This window comes from Camarhynchus parvulus, chromosome 21 (genome assembly GCF_901933205.1).
Source record: "Camarhynchus parvulus chromosome 21, STF_HiC, whole genome shotgun sequence".
Lineage (NCBI taxonomy): Eukaryota > Metazoa > Chordata > Aves > Passeriformes > Thraupidae > Camarhynchus > Camarhynchus parvulus.
This window is the reverse complement of record NC_044591.1, coordinates 6143360-6163131: the sequence shown is the minus strand read 5'-3', so window position 1 is coordinate 6163131 and position 19772 is coordinate 6143360. Positions and strand designations below refer to the sequence as shown.

At 53.0% G+C, this 19772-nt stretch overlaps 1 protein-coding gene across 3 annotated transcripts; it reads right to left on the bottom strand.

The window, feature by feature from the left end:
* Nucleotides 1-3837: 3837 nt before the first annotated feature.
* TMEM240 (transmembrane protein 240) lies at nucleotides 3838-17256 on the bottom strand. 3 transcript variants are annotated; one of them, XM_030963926.1, is made up of 4 exons: nucleotides 17134-17256; nucleotides 15866-15972; nucleotides 7283-7491; nucleotides 3838-4169 (listed from the first exon to the last, which is right to left on the bottom strand). In XM_030963926.1, the coding sequence occupies exons 2-4, from the start codon at nucleotides 15955-15957 to the stop codon at nucleotides 4021-4023; spliced, it is 450 nt and encodes a 149-aa protein (XP_030819786.1). In that variant the 5' UTR covers nucleotides 15958-15972; nucleotides 17134-17256; the 3' UTR covers nucleotides 3838-4020. The 3 variants fall into 3 exon arrangements, with proteins under 3 accessions (XP_030819786.1, XP_030819785.1, XP_030819784.1); XM_030963925.1 differs by lacking the exon at nucleotides 17134-17256 and adding an exon at nucleotides 16246-16302; XM_030963924.1 differs by lacking the exon at nucleotides 17134-17256 and having other exon boundaries at nucleotides 15866-16065.
* Nucleotides 17257-19772: the final 2516 nt, after the last annotated feature.

Genomic DNA, 19772 nt, shown 5'->3' with positions numbered 1-19772 from the left:
CAGGGCCTGGGCCCACCCTGCTGGGAGAGCCAGGAGGGGCTGGGAACCCCTGGGGAACAGGAATGGGGGTGCCAGAGGGGGGACAGGTCCATGCAGGGGACAGAGTGACACACAGACAGAGCTCAGGACACACGGACACACAGCAGGGCCCCACAGCCCAGCTGGGGTGGGCAGCTCCTGCTGGCTCTGCTGCATCTTCCCTCTCCCCTGCTTCCTCTCCTTTACTTCCCTCTCCTCTTCTTCCTCTCCTCTGCTTCCCTTTTCTCTGCTTCCCTCTCCTCTGCTTCCTCTCCTTTACTTCCCTCTTCCTCTCCTTCTTTCTGCTTCCTTCTCCCTTCTTTTCTTCCTCTCCTCCCCTTCCTTCTCTGCTTCCTTCTGTGCTTCCCTTTCCTCTTCTTCCTCTCCTCTCCTTCTCTCTCCTCTTCTTCCTCTCCTATACTTCCCTCTCCTCTTCCTCTCCATCTTTCTGCTTCCTTCTCCCTTCTTTTCTTCCTCTCCTCTCCTTCCCTCTTGTCTTCTTCCTCTCCTTTGCTTCCTTCTCATCTTCTTCCTCTCCTTCCTCTCCTCTTCTTCCTCTCCTTCCTCTCCTCTGCTTCCCTCTCCTCTTCTTCCTCTCCTTCCTCTCTTCTTCCTCTCCTTTCTCTCCTTTACTTCCTCTCCTCTTCTTCCTCCCCTCTGCTTCCTTCTCTTGTTCCTCTCCTCTCCTTCCTCTCTATTTCCCTCTTGTCATGGGAAGCAGAGGAGAGGAAGGAGCTTTTTTTCAAAATCTCCTTTTATACAACAGGAACATTTTTATTATGTAGAAATTTTTCCCCCCCTCTCTTCCAGATCCTCAGTTTTTTATGGAACTTTGCCATGGACCAGCCAGATCAAACCTAACAGGTGTCAGCCATCACCTCACCCTTTCCAGCTGCCTAATTTTTAATATTTCTGCTTAAATTTTTAATATTTCAACCAAGCTCAGCTGCTAGAGCAGGGCAAAGCCAGGCTGTACATTCAGTCTGAATTTAGTCAGTGGAAAATCTGATTTAAAGTGCTTTTTTCTCCCCCTTTTTTTTTTACATAACCAGTCCCAGGGACTCAATATTTTGTCCTTATCCCAATGGAATTTTCTCCCCTACAAAATGCTGTCCCCACTTGTTGATGACTGCTCAAGGAAAAGTCATTCCTTAGATCCTAAGGAATTTTGGACATCACAGCCACGAATGACAGACAGACAGACAGACAGACAGCCAGACACAAATATGGACCAGGCAATTATTGAGGTCCAGAAAAAACCTGGGGCTCCAAGACAAGAGGCACTAGGGAATAGCAAAAGTAGGAATGGCAGAAAAATGGGAATATTTGGGCAGTTTTGGGGGCTTGTAATTAACTGAACTGGGTATAGGAAATCTAAAAAATGACCCCAAAACACAGAAAGTGGATCAGGGAGGGAAGAGCAGGAGCTGTGGTTTCCTTTTCCCTGCCATCAAACAGCAGGAGGCCGCTGAGAGTGTCATGGAATCCATGGGAAAAAAAAAAAAGAGATTTTTCTGGCAATGCTCAGCATCCTTTAGTTTTGGGTTTTTCCCCCTTTTTTCTGCACCACCCCACTGGATACAAAATGATGAAATAGGGAGAAATATCGAGGGTTCTCAGATTCCTGGGGATGGCATTTCCCTCCTTCATCCCTGCTCACAAATCCCAGGAGAGCACGAAACACCCCAAAACCCCCCAGCTCCTGCAGGCCCCTCTGCTGGCCCTAAAGGAGGTTTTGGGGTGGGGACACGGCCTCCAGAGCCTTGATCCCAAAAGATCAGACCTCAAAACCCACACAGGAGCAGCACCACAAAACCACTTCGGAGCTTCCTCACAGTTTGGATCAACTTTGGGGACGTTTGGGGTGTTTGGGGAGGAGTTTGGTCTGGGTGTCTGTGGTGTTGGGGTTTTGCTCTGGGTGTTTGTGGTTTTGGGGTTTTGGTCTGGGTGTCTGTGTGTCCCCAAAGCCCAGCCCCACAAGAAGGGGGTGCAGCAGGAGTGAGGCTGCTCAGGGACTCTCTTGCTGTTCTTTGGGGTTTTGGGGTGTTTTAACCAGGCTTTAGGGGTGTTTTAAACAGGTTCACCCTGATCAGAGCCCCTTCTTGCTGCATTTTGGGGTTTTGGGGTGTTTTAACCAGGCTCACCCTGCTCAGGGCTCCCTTTGTGCTGCTCTTTGGGGTTTTGGGGTGTTTTAACCAGTTTTTTGGGGTGTTTTAACCAAGCTCACCCTGCTTAGGACCCCCTCTTGCTGCCTTTTGGGGTTTTGATGTTTTGGGATGTTTGAACCAGGCTCACCCTGCTCAGGGCCCCCTCTGTGCTGCTTTTTGGGGTTTTGGGGTTTTGGAGTGTTTTAACCAGGCTCACCCTGCAGGAAGAGAGGCCGAGCAGCTCCTTTTTTCCCCACCACCAAAGGTGCCACCACCAAAGGTGCCACCAAAGGTGCCACTATCAAAGGTGCCACCTCCAAAGGTGTCACCACCGAAAGTGCCACCAAAGGTGCGACCACCAAAGGTGCCACCATCAAAGGTGCCACCTCCAAAGGTGTCACCACCAAAAGTGCCACCAAAGGTGCCACTATCAAAGGTGCCACCTCCAAAGGTGTCACCACCGAGTGCCACCAAAGGTGCCAAAAGGTGCCACCTCCAAAGGTGTCACCACCGAAAGTGCCACCAAAGGTGCCACTATCAAAGGTGCCACCTCCAAAGGTGTCACCACCGAAAGTGCCACCAAAGGTGCCACCACCAAAGGTGCCACCACCAAAGGTGCCACCATCAAAGGTGCCACCTCCAAAGGTGTCACCACCAAAAGTGCCACCAAAGGTGCCACTATCAAAGGTGCCACCTCCAAAGGTGTCACCACCGAAAGTGCCACCAAAGGTGCCACCACCAAAGGTGCCACCTCCAAAGGTGTCACCACCAAAAGTGCCACCAAAGGTGCCACCTCCAAAGGTGTCACCTCCAAAGGTGTCACCAAATGCCATCAAAGGCGCCACCACCAAAAGTGCCACCACCAAAGGTGCCACCAAAGCCAGCCCCTGTCCGCTGGCTCTCAGGTGGGGGTGCTTAAGGCAGGTTCAGAGGGCAGCAATACAAACACAAACCCCTGACCCATCCCCAGCCCTTCCTTCTCCCACAGCAACTCCAGAACGTGAACCAAAGAAAAAAAACCAACCCAAAAACCCCAAAAAGGGGACACTGTGCCTTCCCCCATCCAAACATGTGAACCAAAAAACCCAAAACCCCAAAAAGGGGACACTGTGCCTTCCCCCATCCAAACATGTGAACCAAAAAACCCAAAACCCCAAAAAGGGGACACTGTGCCTTCCCCCATCCAAACATGTGAACCAAAAAACCCAAAACCCCAAAAAGGGGACACTGTGCCTTCCCCCATCCAAACATGTGAAGCAAAACAAAAAAAAAAAAACAAAACAAAAACCCCAAAAAGGGGACACTGTGAAACCTGTGAAACAAAGCAAAAAAAACAACCCAAAAGCCCCAAAAAGGGGACACTGTGCCTTCCCCCGTCCAAACCTGTGACCAGCCAGGCCCGTGTAGCCATGGGAGGCTCAGAGCAGCCAAAGGAGCAAAGTAATTGTGTGGGGCTGGAGCTCCTGGAGGAGACACTTTGCATCTTCTTGCTGCTGTCCCACCTCCATCCCCTCAGCCACCATTTCCCAGCAGGATGGGTGTGCAGGACAGCCAGGAAAATGAGATGAGGGTTGAAATTATAATGCAAATCTTTTTGTTGTTGTTGTTGTTGTTGTTGTTTGTCTGCTTTTTTTTACATATTTACACCAGTCTGACAATAAAATGTGGAACACAGTGCAAAGCCTTGGCTGCAGAGCGCCCAGCACCGGCTCTGGTTGTGCATGGCGGCGTGTCCACCCGTGGACATCCCGACCAAATCCCGACAATCCGTGTCCCCAGCTGGCCTGGCAGCAGCGCCGAGGCCATCCCGTGAGGAGGAGGAGTCCCGTGTGCGGTTCCGAGGCGCTGCAGTCCCTCACAGGTGCCGGGGGCTGGGGTGCCCGTTGTGGTAGAGCTTCTGTTTGATGTGCACCATGTTCCCCGTGGGCTCCTCGTACTGCCGCGGGTGGCGCTTGCGCAGCTCCTTCAGCTTACACAGCCTGGGGATCCACCACCAGGGCGTGTCTGCAGGGAGGGACGGCAGGGTCAGCCTCTGTCACCCACCAGGGTCAGCCTCTGTCACCCACCAGGGTCAGCGTCTGTCACCCACCAGGCTCTGTCACCCACCAGGGTCAGGTTCTGTCACCCACCAGGGTCAGGCTCTGTCACCCACCAGGGTCAGCGTCTGTCACCCACCAGGGTCAGCCTCTGTCACCGCCAGGGTCAGCGTCTGTCACCCACCAGGGTCAGCCTCTGTCACCCACCAGGGTCAGCCTCTGTCACCCACCAGGGTCAGCCTCTGTCACCGCCAGGGTCAGCGTCTGTCACCCACCAGGGTCAGCGTCTGTCACCCACCAGGCTCTGTCACCCACCAGGGTCAGGTTCTGTCACCCACCAGGGTCAGGTTCTGTCACCCATCAGGGCTCTGGGTGTCCCCCCAGGGCTGTGTCCCCAAAGCTCTGTGTCCCCCAAAGCTCTGTGTCCCCAGGGCTCTCTGTGTGTCCCCAGGGCTCTCTGTGTGTCCCCATGTCCCCAGCCCAGCTCCTTGTCCCCGTGCCAGCACGGCCAGGGCAGCTCTGGTGCTTCTCCTCCCTCCTCCTGGTCACCCTGGGGGAATTCTCCCAGCTTGAGAATTCATTCTACACCTTGACTAGAGGATAAGTTTATATTTTCTAATATTTATCATAATTAATAATTTATGATAATTAATATTTTGTATATTAGTAATAATTGAAAATGTATAATAAGTAATATTTTATCTCTCATATGATATTTTTTAATAATAATTTGTAATAATATTTATACTAATAGGCAATTTATAATTTATACCTTTATGTATAATATAACATATATAAATATTATATAATTATATATTAAATATATATAATATAATATAATATAATATAATATAATATAATATAATATAATATAATATAATATAATATAATATAATATAATAAATATTGTATATTATATAATACTATATATAATGTATATATAATAGTAATACTTCATAATAATATTTATAATAATTAATATTTTTATACTATATTATTTTATATTAATAATTATAATAACTATAGTAATTAATACAAGTTTCAAATACTAAATAGTTACTAAATATAAAATATGAAATTCATTGCTAAAAATAAAAAATACTAAGTACTTACTAAATATAAAATACTAGATTATTTACTAAAAATAAAAAAATACTAAATAATTACTAAAAATAAACTGCTACTAAATTGCTAAATAAACTACTAAAATAAACTACTAAATCATTACTAAAAATAAAAAATACTAAATAATTACCAAAGTACTAAAATAGTTACTAAAAATAAATACATATGAAATAATTGCTAAAAATAAACTACTACATTAATTACTAAAAATAAAAAAATACCAAATAATTACTAAAAATAAAATACGAAATTAATTACTAAAACTAAAAAACACTAAATAATTACTAAAAATGAACCACTAAATGAATTACTAAAAATAAAAGCCTCCCTTCACTAGGGGCAGGTGATCCCAGCTCAAGGAGAGCTCAGCCCTGCTCTGATCTCGGATGCAATCAGGAGTCACAGCCCCAGAATTGCTTCTCAGAGGCTGAAATCTCCCGGGAAAATCAGAATCCCAGCTCAGAAACGGCTCCTGGAGCCTGCTGGGGGTTTGGGAAGATTAATGGGAAATTAATTTCGTTTTTATCTGAGTTTTTAGAAAGAGACTCCGCGTTTCTAATTAGGATTTCTTATGGGCCTGCAGATAAATCTTCCTGCTGCTCCTTCCCTGAGCTGGGTTTAGCAGCACCATCAGTCAGGAGTTGGAGAAATGGAGATTTTTTTGGCACTTTTGGAGGGAATTTCCGGTCATTCCCTGATTTTCCTGTCGTTTTTATCTCCTCCAAATACAAAAACCCCTGGGCTGAGGGGGGAATGGGGCAGAGGAGGCTCCGAAGGGTCTGCTGGTCCTTCTCAGGGTTAATTTGAGATTTTTCTGCTCCAAACCTGGCAGCTCTGCCCAAGGGTTTTTGGTTTTGGTGGCACGAGGGAATAAAAACCTCTCCACATCTGGCCGGGGGTGAGGGGTGGGGATGGGAATGGGAATGGAAATAATGGAAGTAATGGAAATAATGGAAATAATGGAAATAATGGAAATAATGGAAATAATGGAAATAATGGAAATGGAAATGGGAATAATGGAGGAGGAAAAGGAGAAGAGGAGGAGGAGGAAAAGAAGGAGGAGGAGGAGGAGGAGAAGGTCAGGAGGAAGATGAGGAAGAGGAGAAGATGAAAAGGAGGAAGATGAGGAAAGGGAGAAGGAGAAGATGAGGAGAAGATGAGGAAGATGAGGAGGAAGAGGAGGAGATGAGGAGGAAGATGATAAAGATGATGAAGAGGAGGAAGAGGAGAAGAAGAGGAGGAGAAGATGATGAGGAGGATGAGGAGGATGAGGAGGAAGAGGAGAAAATCCCAAGGAAGAGGAAGAGGAAAATGAGAAGCTGATGAGGATGATGAGATGAGGCAGATGATGAAGATGAGAAGATGATGAAGATGATGAAAATGAGGAGGAAGGGGAGAATATGAAGAGGAGAAGATGAGGAGGAAAAGGAGAAGATGAGGAGGAAGATGAGAAGATGATGAAGAGGGTGAAGATGGTGAACATGATGAAGCTGATGAAGATGAGATGATGAAATGAGGAGAAAGATGATGAAGCTGTTGAAGATGAGAATATGAAGAAGATGAAGAAGATGGTGAAGATGAGAAGATGAAGAAGATGATGAAGATGGTGAAGATGGTGAAGATGGTGAAGATGAGAAGATGATGAAGATGGTGAAGATGAGAAGATGATGAAGATGATGAAGATGATGAAGATGATGAAGATGGTGAAGATGAGAAGATGAAGAAGATGATGAAGATGTGAAGATGGTGAAGGTGAGAAGATGATGATGATGAGAAGGAAGATGAGGAAGAGGAGAAGAAGAGGAGGATGATGAAGCTGATGAAGACAATGAAGTTGAGTAGGAAGATAAGATGAGGAGGAGGATGATGAAGGTGACGACGAGGAGGAGGAGGAGCAGAAGATGAAGACGACGACGACGATGAAGAGGAGGCAGCTGAGGCTGAAGAGCAGCGTACCGTATCGGCGGCTGGCGCGCCAGGCGCGCACGGCGTAGTGCAGGACGCCGTCCATCCACACCAGGAACCAGCTGATGCAGAAGCCCAGCAGCAGCCCCAGCATGAGGTCGATCTCCTGCTTGGTCACATTGTCGGTCACAAAGTAATTCTCCGAGGAGTCCACCACCGACTGGTCCCCGTCGTAGGGGATCACGTAGTGCACGTGGTGCCTGGGCAAAAACGGGGGCAAAACGGCAAAAATCAGTGAAAACTCCTCTTTTGGTTTTTCTCCCTGTTTCTCCCACCGTCCCCAGCAGTACAAGGGCTGCCCTGGCTTTCTGCGCCAGCAGAAAGGAAAGCATGAAAAAGGAGGGAAGGAACAATGTACAGGATGATGTAGTGCGCGTGGTGCCTGGGCAAAAACGGGCAAAAACAGGGCAGAAAGGGGAAAAAATTAATGGAAATTGTTATTTTGGTTTTTTCTCCCTGTTTCTCCCACCATCCCCAGCAGCACAAGGGCTGCCCTGGCTCTTTGTGCTGCCAGCAGAGAGGAAAGCATGAAAAAGGAGAAAGCACAAAAAAAAAAGGGAAAAGCACAAGTAGTGCACAAGGTGCCTGGCCAAAAATTGGGTTAAAAAGGGGCAAAAATCAGTGGAAATTCTTATTTTTGGTTTTTCTCTCACCGTCCCCAGCAGCAGAAGGGCTGGCCTGGCTCTCTGTGCTGCTGCCAGCAGAGAGGGAATCATGAAAAGGAGGGAAAGCACGAAAATCCCTGAGCCTAGGCCTTTTATCCACATTGGCTATAATGGCTATATTATTATTGTTATTATTATCATTATAATTATCATTATTTATACATTTTAAATTAAATAATGGTAAATAAACACCCAAACCCCACAAAACCAAACAAAAAAAAAGAAATAAAAATTAAAAATTAAAAATTAAAAATTAAAAAAAAAAAAAACAACCCAGAAAAAAAAAATAAATAAAAACCCCAAAACTGTCCCTGCCCAGGTGTGAGCACAAACCCATCCAGGTGATGTCCAGCCCCAGGTGCCCTGCACCAGCACAGCCCTTGGCACCTCCAGTGCCCCCAGTTCGGGCTGTGCCAGCCATGCCCAGTGTCCCCAGCCCGGTGTCCCTGTCCCTGTCACACAGAGCAGAGCTCGGCAGTCGCCCGAGGCCTCTGAATATTCATGAGGCTCAGGTTGCTCCATAATCACGCCTGAGAAACGTCCAAATATTGACACAAACAAAGCTGCACTCCAAGAACCTTCCCAAAACAGCCCCCGAGGGCAATTCCTGCCAGCCGTGCCCTCGCGGGGCTGGCACCGGCTCCAGGGTGGCACCAGCCCCGCCAGCCCCCATTGTCACCCGGGAAAGGGGACAGGGGGTGGCAGCTCTGGTGGCAGCTCTGCTCCCGCTGCTGCCCAGTTGGGAACTGGGATTGTCCCTCCTCGAGCACTGGGAAATCCGGGCAGGGGGGAGAGGGGACCCCAAAAGGAATGGGAGGGGTGCCATGGGCACAGGCAAGCACTGCCCGTGTGCCACTGTCCCCAAATCCCTGCACACATGTCCCACTGTCCCCAAATCCCTGCACACGCATGTCCCACTGTCCCCAAATCCCTGCACACACATGTCCCATTGTCCACGATTTCCCAAATTCCTGCCCACATCTCCCACGTCCCACTGTCCCCAAATCCCCATGACAGAGGTGCCACACATGCCCCAGCTCCTGCCCGTGATTATTTACAAGAGAAGGAGGAACCAAACAATCCCTGAGGGCAATTCCTGAGCAGCCCCAGCTGCTGGCACGTTACCCTGTGCCACCTCTTGTCCTCAGCTGTGCCCACCCTTGGGGGACCCCAGGAGCTGTGCCCAGCTTGAGGGTATCACAAAATATCCCCGAGCTGTGCCCACCCCGGCTGTGCTGGAGCTTCCACAGGGGACAGAAATTGCAGGACAAAAAATCCCAGGGACAGAAATTGTGGGACAGAAATGCCAGGGACAGAAATTGAAGGACAGAAATTGGGGGACAAAAATTGGGGGACAGAAATTGGGGGACAGAAATCCCAGCCCAGCTGGGCCAGGAGCTCCCGGCGGGGCTGGCTCTGCTCTGCTCTCCGGCTCGGGTGACAGACAGACAGACAGACACACAGACAGACAGACAGACAGACAGACAGACAGACGGTCCGTGTGTCTGCCCGGCGTCCCCAGGCCAGGCTGTGCCACACGGGAGGCTCGGGCTCTGTCCCCAGCGCTATTGTCCCCTGCGGTGACCTTGGGTGAGCGCCACCAGCGCTGCTGCTGCTGCAGCCACGGCGCGGAGAGACAGCGGGGCTGGGACACGGGGACAGCCACGGGGAGGGGACAGGGAGGGGACAGAGATGGGGACAGGGATGGGGACAGGGACAGGGATGGGGATGGGGGAGAGGGGCGGAGTCAGGGGACAAGGATGGGGACAGGGATAAGGAGAGAGACAGGAATGGAACAGGGACAGGCACAGGGGACAGGGATGGGGACAGGGACAGCAACGGGGACAAGGATGGGGATGGGGGACAGGGACAAGGATGGGGACAGGGACAAGGAGAGAGACAGGAATGGAACAGGGACAGGCACAGGGATGGGGACGGGAATGGGGACAGAGACAGGAAGGGGACAGCAATGGGGACAGGGACGGGGACAGCGACAGGGATGGGGACGGGGACAGGGACGGGGACAAGGATGGGGATGGGGGACAGGGATGGGGGACAGGGACAGGGATTGGGATAGGGACAGGGAAGGGGGACAAGGATCAGGACAAGGATGAGGACAGGGATGGGGATAGCAACAGGAATGGGGGACAGGGATGGGAACAAGGATGGGGACAGGGACAGGCGCAGTGACAGGGATGGGGAGGCGCGGATGCCCAGCCCCGCTCCCTCCCGGGCAGGTGACAGTGACATCGCGGCGCAGCTCCCGCAGCGGCCACATCCCGGCCGGAGCACCCCTGCCCGGGCTTTGGGGCTGATCCGGGCCGGGCTGGGGGGAGGCGACGATTTGGGACAGCCTGGGGTTTGGAAAGCGTGGCACGGGGTTTGTACAACCTGGCACGGGGGTTTGGGACAGCCTGGCACGGGGGTTTGCACAACCTGGCACGGGGGTTTGGGACAGCCTGGAGTCCACATCGCCCGCAGGGGAGCGCTGGCTGTCACATCCCTGCAGGGAGCGTGGCTGTCACCCCTGATTGTCAGCCCTGGCTGTCACCTGTCCCTGCCACCCCTTCCTGAGGCAGGTGTGCCCCAGGAGCTGTCCCTGTCACCCCCAGCCGTGCCCAGGTGCCACCCCAGGCTCTGTGCTGCTCCCCCCAGCCCAGCCCAGCCCAGCTCCCCTTCCCCAGCCCCGGGGACTCCCCCATGCCCTGGGGGTGCTGCCAGCTCTGCCCCTCCTTTCCCTGCTGCTCTGGAGGGGAAAACCCAGCCCAGCCCGGTGGTGACACCTCACATGCTCAGGTGACACCTCACATGCTCAGGTGACACATTTTTGTCACCTCTCAGAGCCTGGGGGAACTCCCAGCTCAGCACCAGAGCAGGGACCAGAGCTTGCCCAGCCCAGGCTCGCTCAGGCTGCAAACAGAGGCTCAGACCACCCCAAAAATCTGCAAATTTGGGCACCTGGGCAGCTGCAGCAGCCCCAGCTCCCCCCAGGCCAGGGCAGCCGCTCCAGCTCTGCCCAAAGATACAAAAGAAATCACCAAAATCTGCAAAGAATCAAACAAAATGCAAATCAGCACCCATAATCTTTGGGTGGTCACCAACTGCAAATGGGATCTTTGATGAGTTGTGTCCTCCTCTTGTAGTTTTGTTAATATTATTGGAGTAAGTTTAGGGTTAGCGTTATCATTTTAGGGTTTTCATTTTAGGGTTATCATTTCTATTGCTAATTTAAAATTGGAGAGTTCAGCTGTGTTAACCTCCCCATCAAACACACGTGGGGAAGCACGGGTGCCACAGTGTCACCATGATATTTTCTCAATAATCCCTTTTGCCAGGATTTTTTTTCTCCTGAAAAGCTGAGAAGCCTCAAAGGAAAAGAAAAGCAATAATTATCTGCTGCTGTGGGATGCAACAGGTGAATCTGTGATTGGTCTCATGTGGTTGTTTCTAATTAATGGCCAATCACAGTCCGGCTGTCTTGGACTCTCTGAGAGTCACAAGATTTTATTATCATTCCTTTCTATTCCTTTCAAGCCTTCTGATGAAATCCTTTCTTCTACTGTTTCAGTATAGTTTTAATTTATAATTTTCTTTTAATATAATATATATCATAAATATAATGTATATCATAAATATAATGTATATTATAAATATAATGTATATCATAAATATAATGTATATCATAAATATATAAATATTTAATTTATATAAATATCTAATAACTATAATAAAAACATAAATATATAAAATAAAAAATCAGCCTTCTGAAACATGGAGTCAGATTCTCACCTCTCCCCTCGTCCTGGGACCCCTGAGAGCACCAACACAGCACAGCTCCCTCCTGACACCACAGACTTCAAAATTACCTCCCAAAACATCCCTCCTGGCATGAACTGACAGCGAACAGCCCCAGCACCCCTGAGCCCCAGGAGGGCACCGCAGGACGCCCCGAGCTGTGCCCACCCTGGCTGTGCTGGAGCTTCCACAGGGGCCAGAAACTGAGGGGCAGAAATTGGGGGGCAGAAATTGAGGGGCAGAAATTGAGGGGCAGAAATTGAGGGGCAGAAATTGGGGGGCAGAAATTGAGGGGCAGGGAGGGGCAGAAATTGAGGGACAGGAATCCCAGGGACAGAAATTCCAGCCCAGGGCAGGCTGAGGGTGGGCTCAGCCTCCAGCAGCACCTGGGCCTGGAGCTGCTTCCCTTCCCCACTGTCTTGGTCCTTCCCAGCAGCTGCAAACGCGATGCTTAAAACACTGCAAAAATAATGCTAATTCCTAAAAACACTGCAAAAAAATAATGTTCAGCACCCCTTGTGCCCATCCTGGCACCCAATGCTTAAAACCAGTGGGCATCCAGGCTGAGGATGGAGCCAGGGCACCCTGGCAGGGCTCAGCAGGGTTTTCCCAGCTGGGGATGCCCTCCCGCACCCCTGGCACAGCTGGCACAGCTGGCACAGCTGGCACACAGCCCCTCCAGGGCCTGGACCCACACCCAGCCCGGCTGCAGGACAGTCCCACCCACGCTGGGCCCTCCCTGGCACCCTGGGGAAGGAGAGGAGAGGATGGCAAAGGTTTCTGCCTGAGTTATTGGGTCTGCCTGGCACAGTGACCCAGGGAGATCAATAATGGCAGCGGCTCAGCCCAGCACATCCATCTCCATCCACCCATCCCAATTCCTCCTTCCCTCCCGTTTGTGCCACATTTCCTGATTTTCCCCGCATTTCTCCCTCCTCCCGCCAGGACTCCCTCTGCTTGTTGGCAAATTCCGTTCCTTTTTCTCCATCAAGCCCGGCCTGGGGGAGCTGCTCCCGGCCCAGGGCTGGGCTCGGGGCTCCTGGGCAGCTCTCAGAGGGCACAGCCTGGAAACCAGAGCGTTCCAAAGCTGCCAGGCGGGCAGCAGGGCAGGGCAGGGCTCAGCATGAGGGTGGCACAGGCCAGGGAAGGGTTTGGGATCTCCTGGTGCTGCCAGGGCAGGTCAGGGCAGAGCTCAGGACGAGGTGGCACAGCCCAAAGGGGATTTAGGATCTCCTGGCAGGATCAGGGGGGCACCAGGGCAGGACAGAGCCCAGCACAAGGCAGCAGAGATCAGGGGGGCTTTGGGGACCTCCTGGTCCTGCCAGGGGGGCAACAAGGCAGGAAAAAGCTCAGCACAAGGTGGCAGAGCCCAGAGAGAGGTTTGGGATCTCCTGGTGGTGCCAGGGGGGCAGAAGGGCAGGACAAAGCTCAATGTGAGGGTGGCAGAGCCCAGAGAGGGGTTTGGGGACCTCCTGGTCCTGCCAGGGGGGCAGTAGGGCAGGACAAAGCTCAGCACAGGGTGGCAGAGCCCAGAGAGGGGTTTGGGATCTCCTGGTGGTGCCAGGGGGACAGCAGGGCAGGAAAAGGAGGTGGCAGAGCCCAGGGAAGGGTTTGGGACCTCCTGGTCCTGCCAGGACAGGACAGGGCAGAGCTCAGGACAAGGTGGCAGAGCCCAGAGAGGATTTGGGATCTCCTGGTAGGACCAGGGGGGCACCAGGGCAGGGCAGAGCTCAACATGAGGGTGGCAGAGCCCAGGGAGGATTTGGGATTTCCTGGTCCTGTCAGGGGGGCAACAAGGCAGGAAAAAGCTCAGCAGAAGGTGGGAGAGCCCAGCGAGGTGTTTGGGATCTCCAGGGGGACAGCAGGGCAGGAAAAGGAGGTGGCAGAGCCCAGAGAGGGTTTGGGATCCCCCGCTCAGCGAGGAGCAGCTCCCAGCCGGCTCTCAGAGCCCCCTGAGCTGCCTCTCCTGGCAGAGGAGCCTCTGCTCCCACACGCCTGGGGCAAAGGATAAACTCTGATTTTTGCCTCCTCTCCCATCCAGTCTGGGCAGTCTGGGAGGGTTTTTGTGCCCTCTGAATGAAATGAGCCCGGGGTGGGTGTGGGCAGTGCCAGGGCCGGTTTATCTGCCCCCAGAGCAGCTCTGCAGGCACAGAGGGGGCTCAGGGGGGGACCCTGGCACCTGGGGACACTCAGAGCGCCCTGACCCTGCCCAGCCACTCCAAACATCCCCGCAGCTCCTTCCCACCTGCGCTGGCACGAGCTGGGACCAGTCACAGAGAAACTGGTGGGAGAGGCAGAGGAAAACTCTCAAAACTAGGGAAAAACATCAATTAAAAACCCCAAAAACAGCTCAGAAAAAGCAAATCCTTGCCAAAACCAAGTGGGACACACTCTGGAAGTGTTTTGCCTTTGAAATTTGCCTTGAGAGGAGCTGCCCCAGGAGCTGAGGGTGCTGCCACATCCCAGGCCCGGCTGCTCCTGGGCCTGAGCAGGGTCCAGAGCAGCACCAGGAGCAGTCCCTCAGAACGGGACCAAATTCACCTCCCCACTGTTTATATTTTTATAATTTTGTCCAGCCCTGGGCCTGAACAGACTCAGAGCAGCGCCAGGAACAGTGCTACAGACAAGGTCAAAATTCACCTCCCCATATATATATTTTTATAATTCTGGGCCTGAGCAGAGTCCAGAGCAACATGAGGAGCAGTCCCACACAGAAGGCCAAAATTCACCTCCCCAGTATTTATATTTTTATAATTCTGTCCAGCCCTGGGCCTGAGCAGCCTCCAGAGCAGCACCAGGAGCTACAGGAACTACAACCAGTCCTACAGAGAAGAGCAAAATTCACCTCCCCATATATATTTTTTTATAATTCTGGGCCTGAACAGAGTCCAGAGCAGCACAATGAACAGTCCCACAGAGCAGGACAAAATTCACCTCCCCAATTTATAGATATTTATAATTCTGTTCAGCCCTGGGCCTGAACAGAACCCAGAGCAGCGCCAGGAACAGTGCTACAGAAAAGGGCAAAATTCACCTCCCCATAGATAAATTTTTATAATTCTGGGCCTGAGCAGAGTCCAGAGCAGCATGAGGAGCAGTCCCTCAGAACAGGGCAAAATTCACCTCCCCGGTATATATATATACATATATATTTATAATACTTGTCAGCCCTGAGCAGCACCAGGAGCAGTCCCACACAGAAGGGCAAAATTCACCTCTCCATGTATATTTTTTTATAATTCAGTTCAGCCCTGGGCCTGAGCATAGTCCAGAGGAGCACGAGGAACAATCCCATAGATCAGGACGAAATTCACCTCCCCAATATTTATATTTCTATAATTCTGTTCAGCCCTGGGCCTGAGCAGCCTCCAGAGCAGCAGCAGGAGGAACAATCCCATAGAGCAGGCCAAAATTCACCTCCCCAGTATTTATATATTTTTATAATTCTGCTCAGCCCTGGGCCTGAGCAGCCTCCAGAGCAGGCAGATCCCAGTCGCAAGCCGAGCACTCCAGGGACAAGGCACAGAGATGCAGTTTGGGAGGATGAGGAAGGTGTTTGTCCAGGCACAAAGTTGTGCACGGCGGAGGCAGCACTCCTCAGCGCGCTGTGTCCGGCAGGAAAAGCCACAGGGAATGAAAATCTGATCAAAGATTGATTGCAAAGCCTCCAAGTGACTGTCCTAGGTGTCCACATCCCGGCCTGGACAGGGCCAAGCCCCAGTTCCATTCCTGAGCCACAGAACCAGCACCAACTGCAACAGCCAGAGCACAAACAGGCTGGGGAACCAGCACGGCCCAGCCGGCGACAAAAGCCACAATGACAAACGCTGAAATCGAAGTTTCTCACTCCCCTGGGGCTCCCAAATGCCCGTACACAAAGGGAAACGCGCTCAGAGCCCACGGAAAACTCTTCTTCCAGAAAAACAAAAAACAAAACAAAAAAACCCCATAACAAAACAGCACCCCCCCCTCACCCTGCTCATGCAGGAGCGGCTGAAGAAGGTGAGGCACGGCCGGGATGCAGAAATGGTGGCACAGCTGCCACCCTGTCCCTGTCACCTCCTCGCCAGGTGGGCAGGGCGGGCAGGGGGGATGCTCTGCAGGTAGAACTCACCTTCCACAGTTGCAGTGACAAACTCGGTCCTCCCCTCGGAGGTGCGGTAGGATGTAATTGTGAAATCTGTCCAGCAAGGCGTTCATGTCCATCAAGCAAGCTATTGCCTGTAAGAGCGCACAAGCGAGGCACGGGGTCAGCTCTGGCTGCTGGGGTAAAACATCCACTCCAGTTCGATTGCCGGGCACCGAAGCAGTCATGGGGAAAAGACGTGTGTGCGGAGGGGCACAAACACACACCCAGAGGTGCTCGGGCTCAGGGACAGCGCGGGGGGAAGGTGGAGAGGAGGCGGGGGGGTGGCGGTGCTGATGGAGAGGAGGAGGAGGAGGGGGGGGGACACACCACGGATGGGGAGGGGAGATAAGCAAAAAATCTCTTACCATAACGATAGAGGCGCCCAGGATCATGAAAATCATGGTGTTTGCATTCATGGACATCAAGAGGGAACGGCCAGCGGTGGGGTCCGTGCGCCCGCAGCCCGCGGAGCGGCGGCCGCTCTATTCCGCAGCGCCGAGCGCGGGGCGCATCGCGCTCGCTGCCCGCACGCTGCGGTGCGGCGGGGGCGGCGGGGGCGGCGCGGAGCCCCCCGCGCACAGCGCGCACCGAGCGCTCCCCCGTGCCGGGGATGCCGCGGGCTCCCGCGCCCTGCCCGCGTTATGTTTTTGTAATTCTAAGGATGGGTGTGATAGGTAAAAAAAAAAAAAAATTTAAAAATATTTTTAAAAAAAATTTTTAAATAAAAATAATAATAATAATTCCGGCCCCGGGCTCCCCCCGGCCGCGGTGGCGGCGGGTGCGCGGCTCCGGGAGCGGGCACACGCCGGTGCAAGCACAGCCTTCATGCAGCAACTGGGAAGCGAGGCAGCCAAAGCCGGGGTGGGGGGGAGAGGCTGGGGGAGGAGGAGGCAGGCTGCAAAAAAATCACCCACTCCGGGGGAGCCTCATCGCATCCTCCCCGCCGACCCTCCCCAAAATCATCCCCGCTGCCGAGCGCTGCTAAATAAAAATAGGCGATTAAAAAAAAAAAAAAAAAAAAAATACCCCAGCCCGCAAATCACCGCGCCCACCCTCACCACCCTCACCCAAAAAAAAAAATCAGCCCCCACAAGCCCTCCCGGCTCGGGGCTGCGCTGTCCCCGCGGGCAGCCCCCGGGCCGGCCCCGCTCGGGGGAGGGATGCGGGATGCAGGGGAGGGATGCGGGATGCAGCGATGGGGAAGATGCGCCCAAGGCAGCGCCGGCCGCCCCCTCCCCACCCCGGGCATTTACCTACGTGGGGAGGCGCTGCTCCGGGAGCGGCTCATGGCGAGCGGCGGCTCCAGCTCTGCGGGCCGGCCCCGCGGGGCTCCCCCCGCCCCGCAGCCGCACGCCGAGCCCCGGCAGCGGCGCTTGGCCGCGTTTCCAGAGCCACACGCCATCCTCACCCCGCCCTTCCTCCGCCCGGGGTCGGCCCCGGCCCCCTTTGCCCCTCTGGGACCCCTCCCCGAGCTCTCTGCGCCCGGGGGTCCGCGCTGGGAGCGGGGCGGGCGGGGGTGCGAGCCCCGCGTTCCCCCGCGCTGCCCCCGGCGCCTCCTCCGCCCGCACCGAGCGCGGGCACCGAGCGGGGATCGCGGGCACCGAGCGGGGATCGCTGGCACCGAGCGGGGAGCGCGGGCACCGAGCGGGGATCGCGGGCACCGAGCGGGGATCGCGGGCACCGAGCGGGGGGCGCGGGCACCGAGCGGGGATCGCGGGCACCGAGCGGGGATCGCGGGCACCGAGCGGGGGGCGCGGGCACCGAGCGGGGATCGCTGGCACCGAGCGGGGGGCGCGGGCACCGAGCGGGGGGCGGGGGCGGCACCGAGCGGGGATCGCGGCCCCGCGGGTTAAAGGGAGGCAGCGGAGCCGCCTGGAGAGGGGAGAGAAGGAGCGAATCCCAGCCCGGCTGGAAATGCTCCCTCGGAAAATCCTCCCTGGGAAAATCCTCCCTCGCTTGGCCCCCCGCGAAAAAGCCGGGCTGGTGCGGAGGGACCCCGGCAGGGCTGGGACACAGAGAGATTTGTCCCCTCTCTGTCCCTAAGGCTGAGGGTCCGTTTATTCCACACCGTGCTATCGGTCTGTCCAGCTTAGGAGCTGCTGTGGAAAACTGGAAAGAAAAGAAAAGGAAGGTGACCAGGCGGTAACTTTTTGCTTGTTTGGTTGTTGTTCCTTTCACAGCAAACGGGGCGAGGTGGAGGGAGCAGCACGTGGGAAATGCGTGGCAGCGCAGCTCGGTGTCCTGCAGAGCCTCCCCTCCATCCCCTGCCTTCCTCACGGTGAGTTTCTCCTTGCCACAAGCCGGGTGTTCCTTTTTTTGGGCTTCTCAGAGTGACCAAAGCAGAGTTTGCTGCTGCTGGGTTTTGCATTTTTGCAAATTTGTTTCCCTCCTGCTCCTCAGGCCACAATCAGCCTTCTTATGTAATGACTGGTGTTATATAAACTCCATTCTTCAAGGAACAGTCATTAACCTACTACTGGGTATTGAAAATACCAAAATACGGTCACACAATTAAAATCACTAAATGGTGTCCTCAAATTAGAGCACAGATTGCATTGCAGATTTTTTTTAAATTTTTTTTTTTTAATTAAACCACACACATGAAACATTTGACAAGCCAGGCTCTTCATGCAAAGGAGCAGCAGGGCAAGGAAGGCACCTTTTGCTTTATCCTCTGCCCTGAGCTCCTTCCACTTCTCCCTGAGCTCACAAGTGGATTCTGCCGTGGAAATGCAGAGCTCGGAGAGGAGGCAGCTGGTTACTCTGCCTACTGTAGAAAACAAAAGCGTTTGTAAAGTCACAGCTGAATAAAACAACACGAGTGAACAGTTTGAGGACGAGTCTCAGGGAGTTTTGTGGAGCTGAAGTTTTCCCAGCCCTCCCACAAGCCAGGCTGGGTCAGTCTCAGCTGGGCTCAGGCACTGAGGAGAGATTTTGTCATTGGCTCGGGGAAAGTCATTTCCCTCCCTGTGCTTCTGGAGCAAAAGCCACCCAAAAATCCCTGTTGTGGTCGGTCCTGGCTGCTGGGGATCCCAAAAAGTCCCTGTTGTGGTCGGTCCTGGCTGCTGGGGATCCCAAAAAGTCCCTGTTGTGGTTGGTCCTGGCTGCTGGAGATCCCAAACATCCCTGTCCTGATCAATCCTGGCTTCTGGGGATCCCAAACATCCCTGCCCTGATCAATCCTGCTTTCTGGGGACCCCAAACATCCCTGACAGGTGACAAACTCCAGCCTGCTCCTGGCCCAAGTGGCTCTGCCACATCAGGTGTGACCCAGGGACACACACCTAGGCAAAGACTTTCTAACGGGTGTGCTGCCCCCACAGCGGGTTTGTTAAACTCCTTCCTAATTAACAATGGGTTTGTTAAACTCGTTCCTAAGCACAATGGGTTTGTTAAACTCGTTCCTAAGCACAATGGGTTTATTAAACTCCTTCCTAATTAACAATTAGCTGCTCCCTTTGGAAAAGAAGCACCCCCACCCTGCCTGAGGCTCCTGCTCAGCCCCAAGCTGCCACCAGCACCCTCACCCCAGAGGTGCACAAGACATGTCACAGCATCTCAGTGACATTTGGCCAGTCCCTAACCAAGATTATTTCCCCTTTTAATTATTAATAATCAAGGTTATTTATCCTTTTAGTGTTCAGCCCCGCTGCCACCACCACCCTCACCGAGGGGTGCACAGGTCCCAGATATGATGCAGTGACCCATCTGGAGACAGGACCAGGAAAACAAACTGCAAACCTCACCAAAGCTGCTGCTCTAACACCCATCCCCTTGCAGAATTCCTGCTTTAAGTGTTTTTAACAGCCAAAAAAAAAACCCAAACCAAACCAGCACAGGTAATTCTGGGTTATTAAAGATTCCCAAACCCAATGATCCATTTGGAGATGGC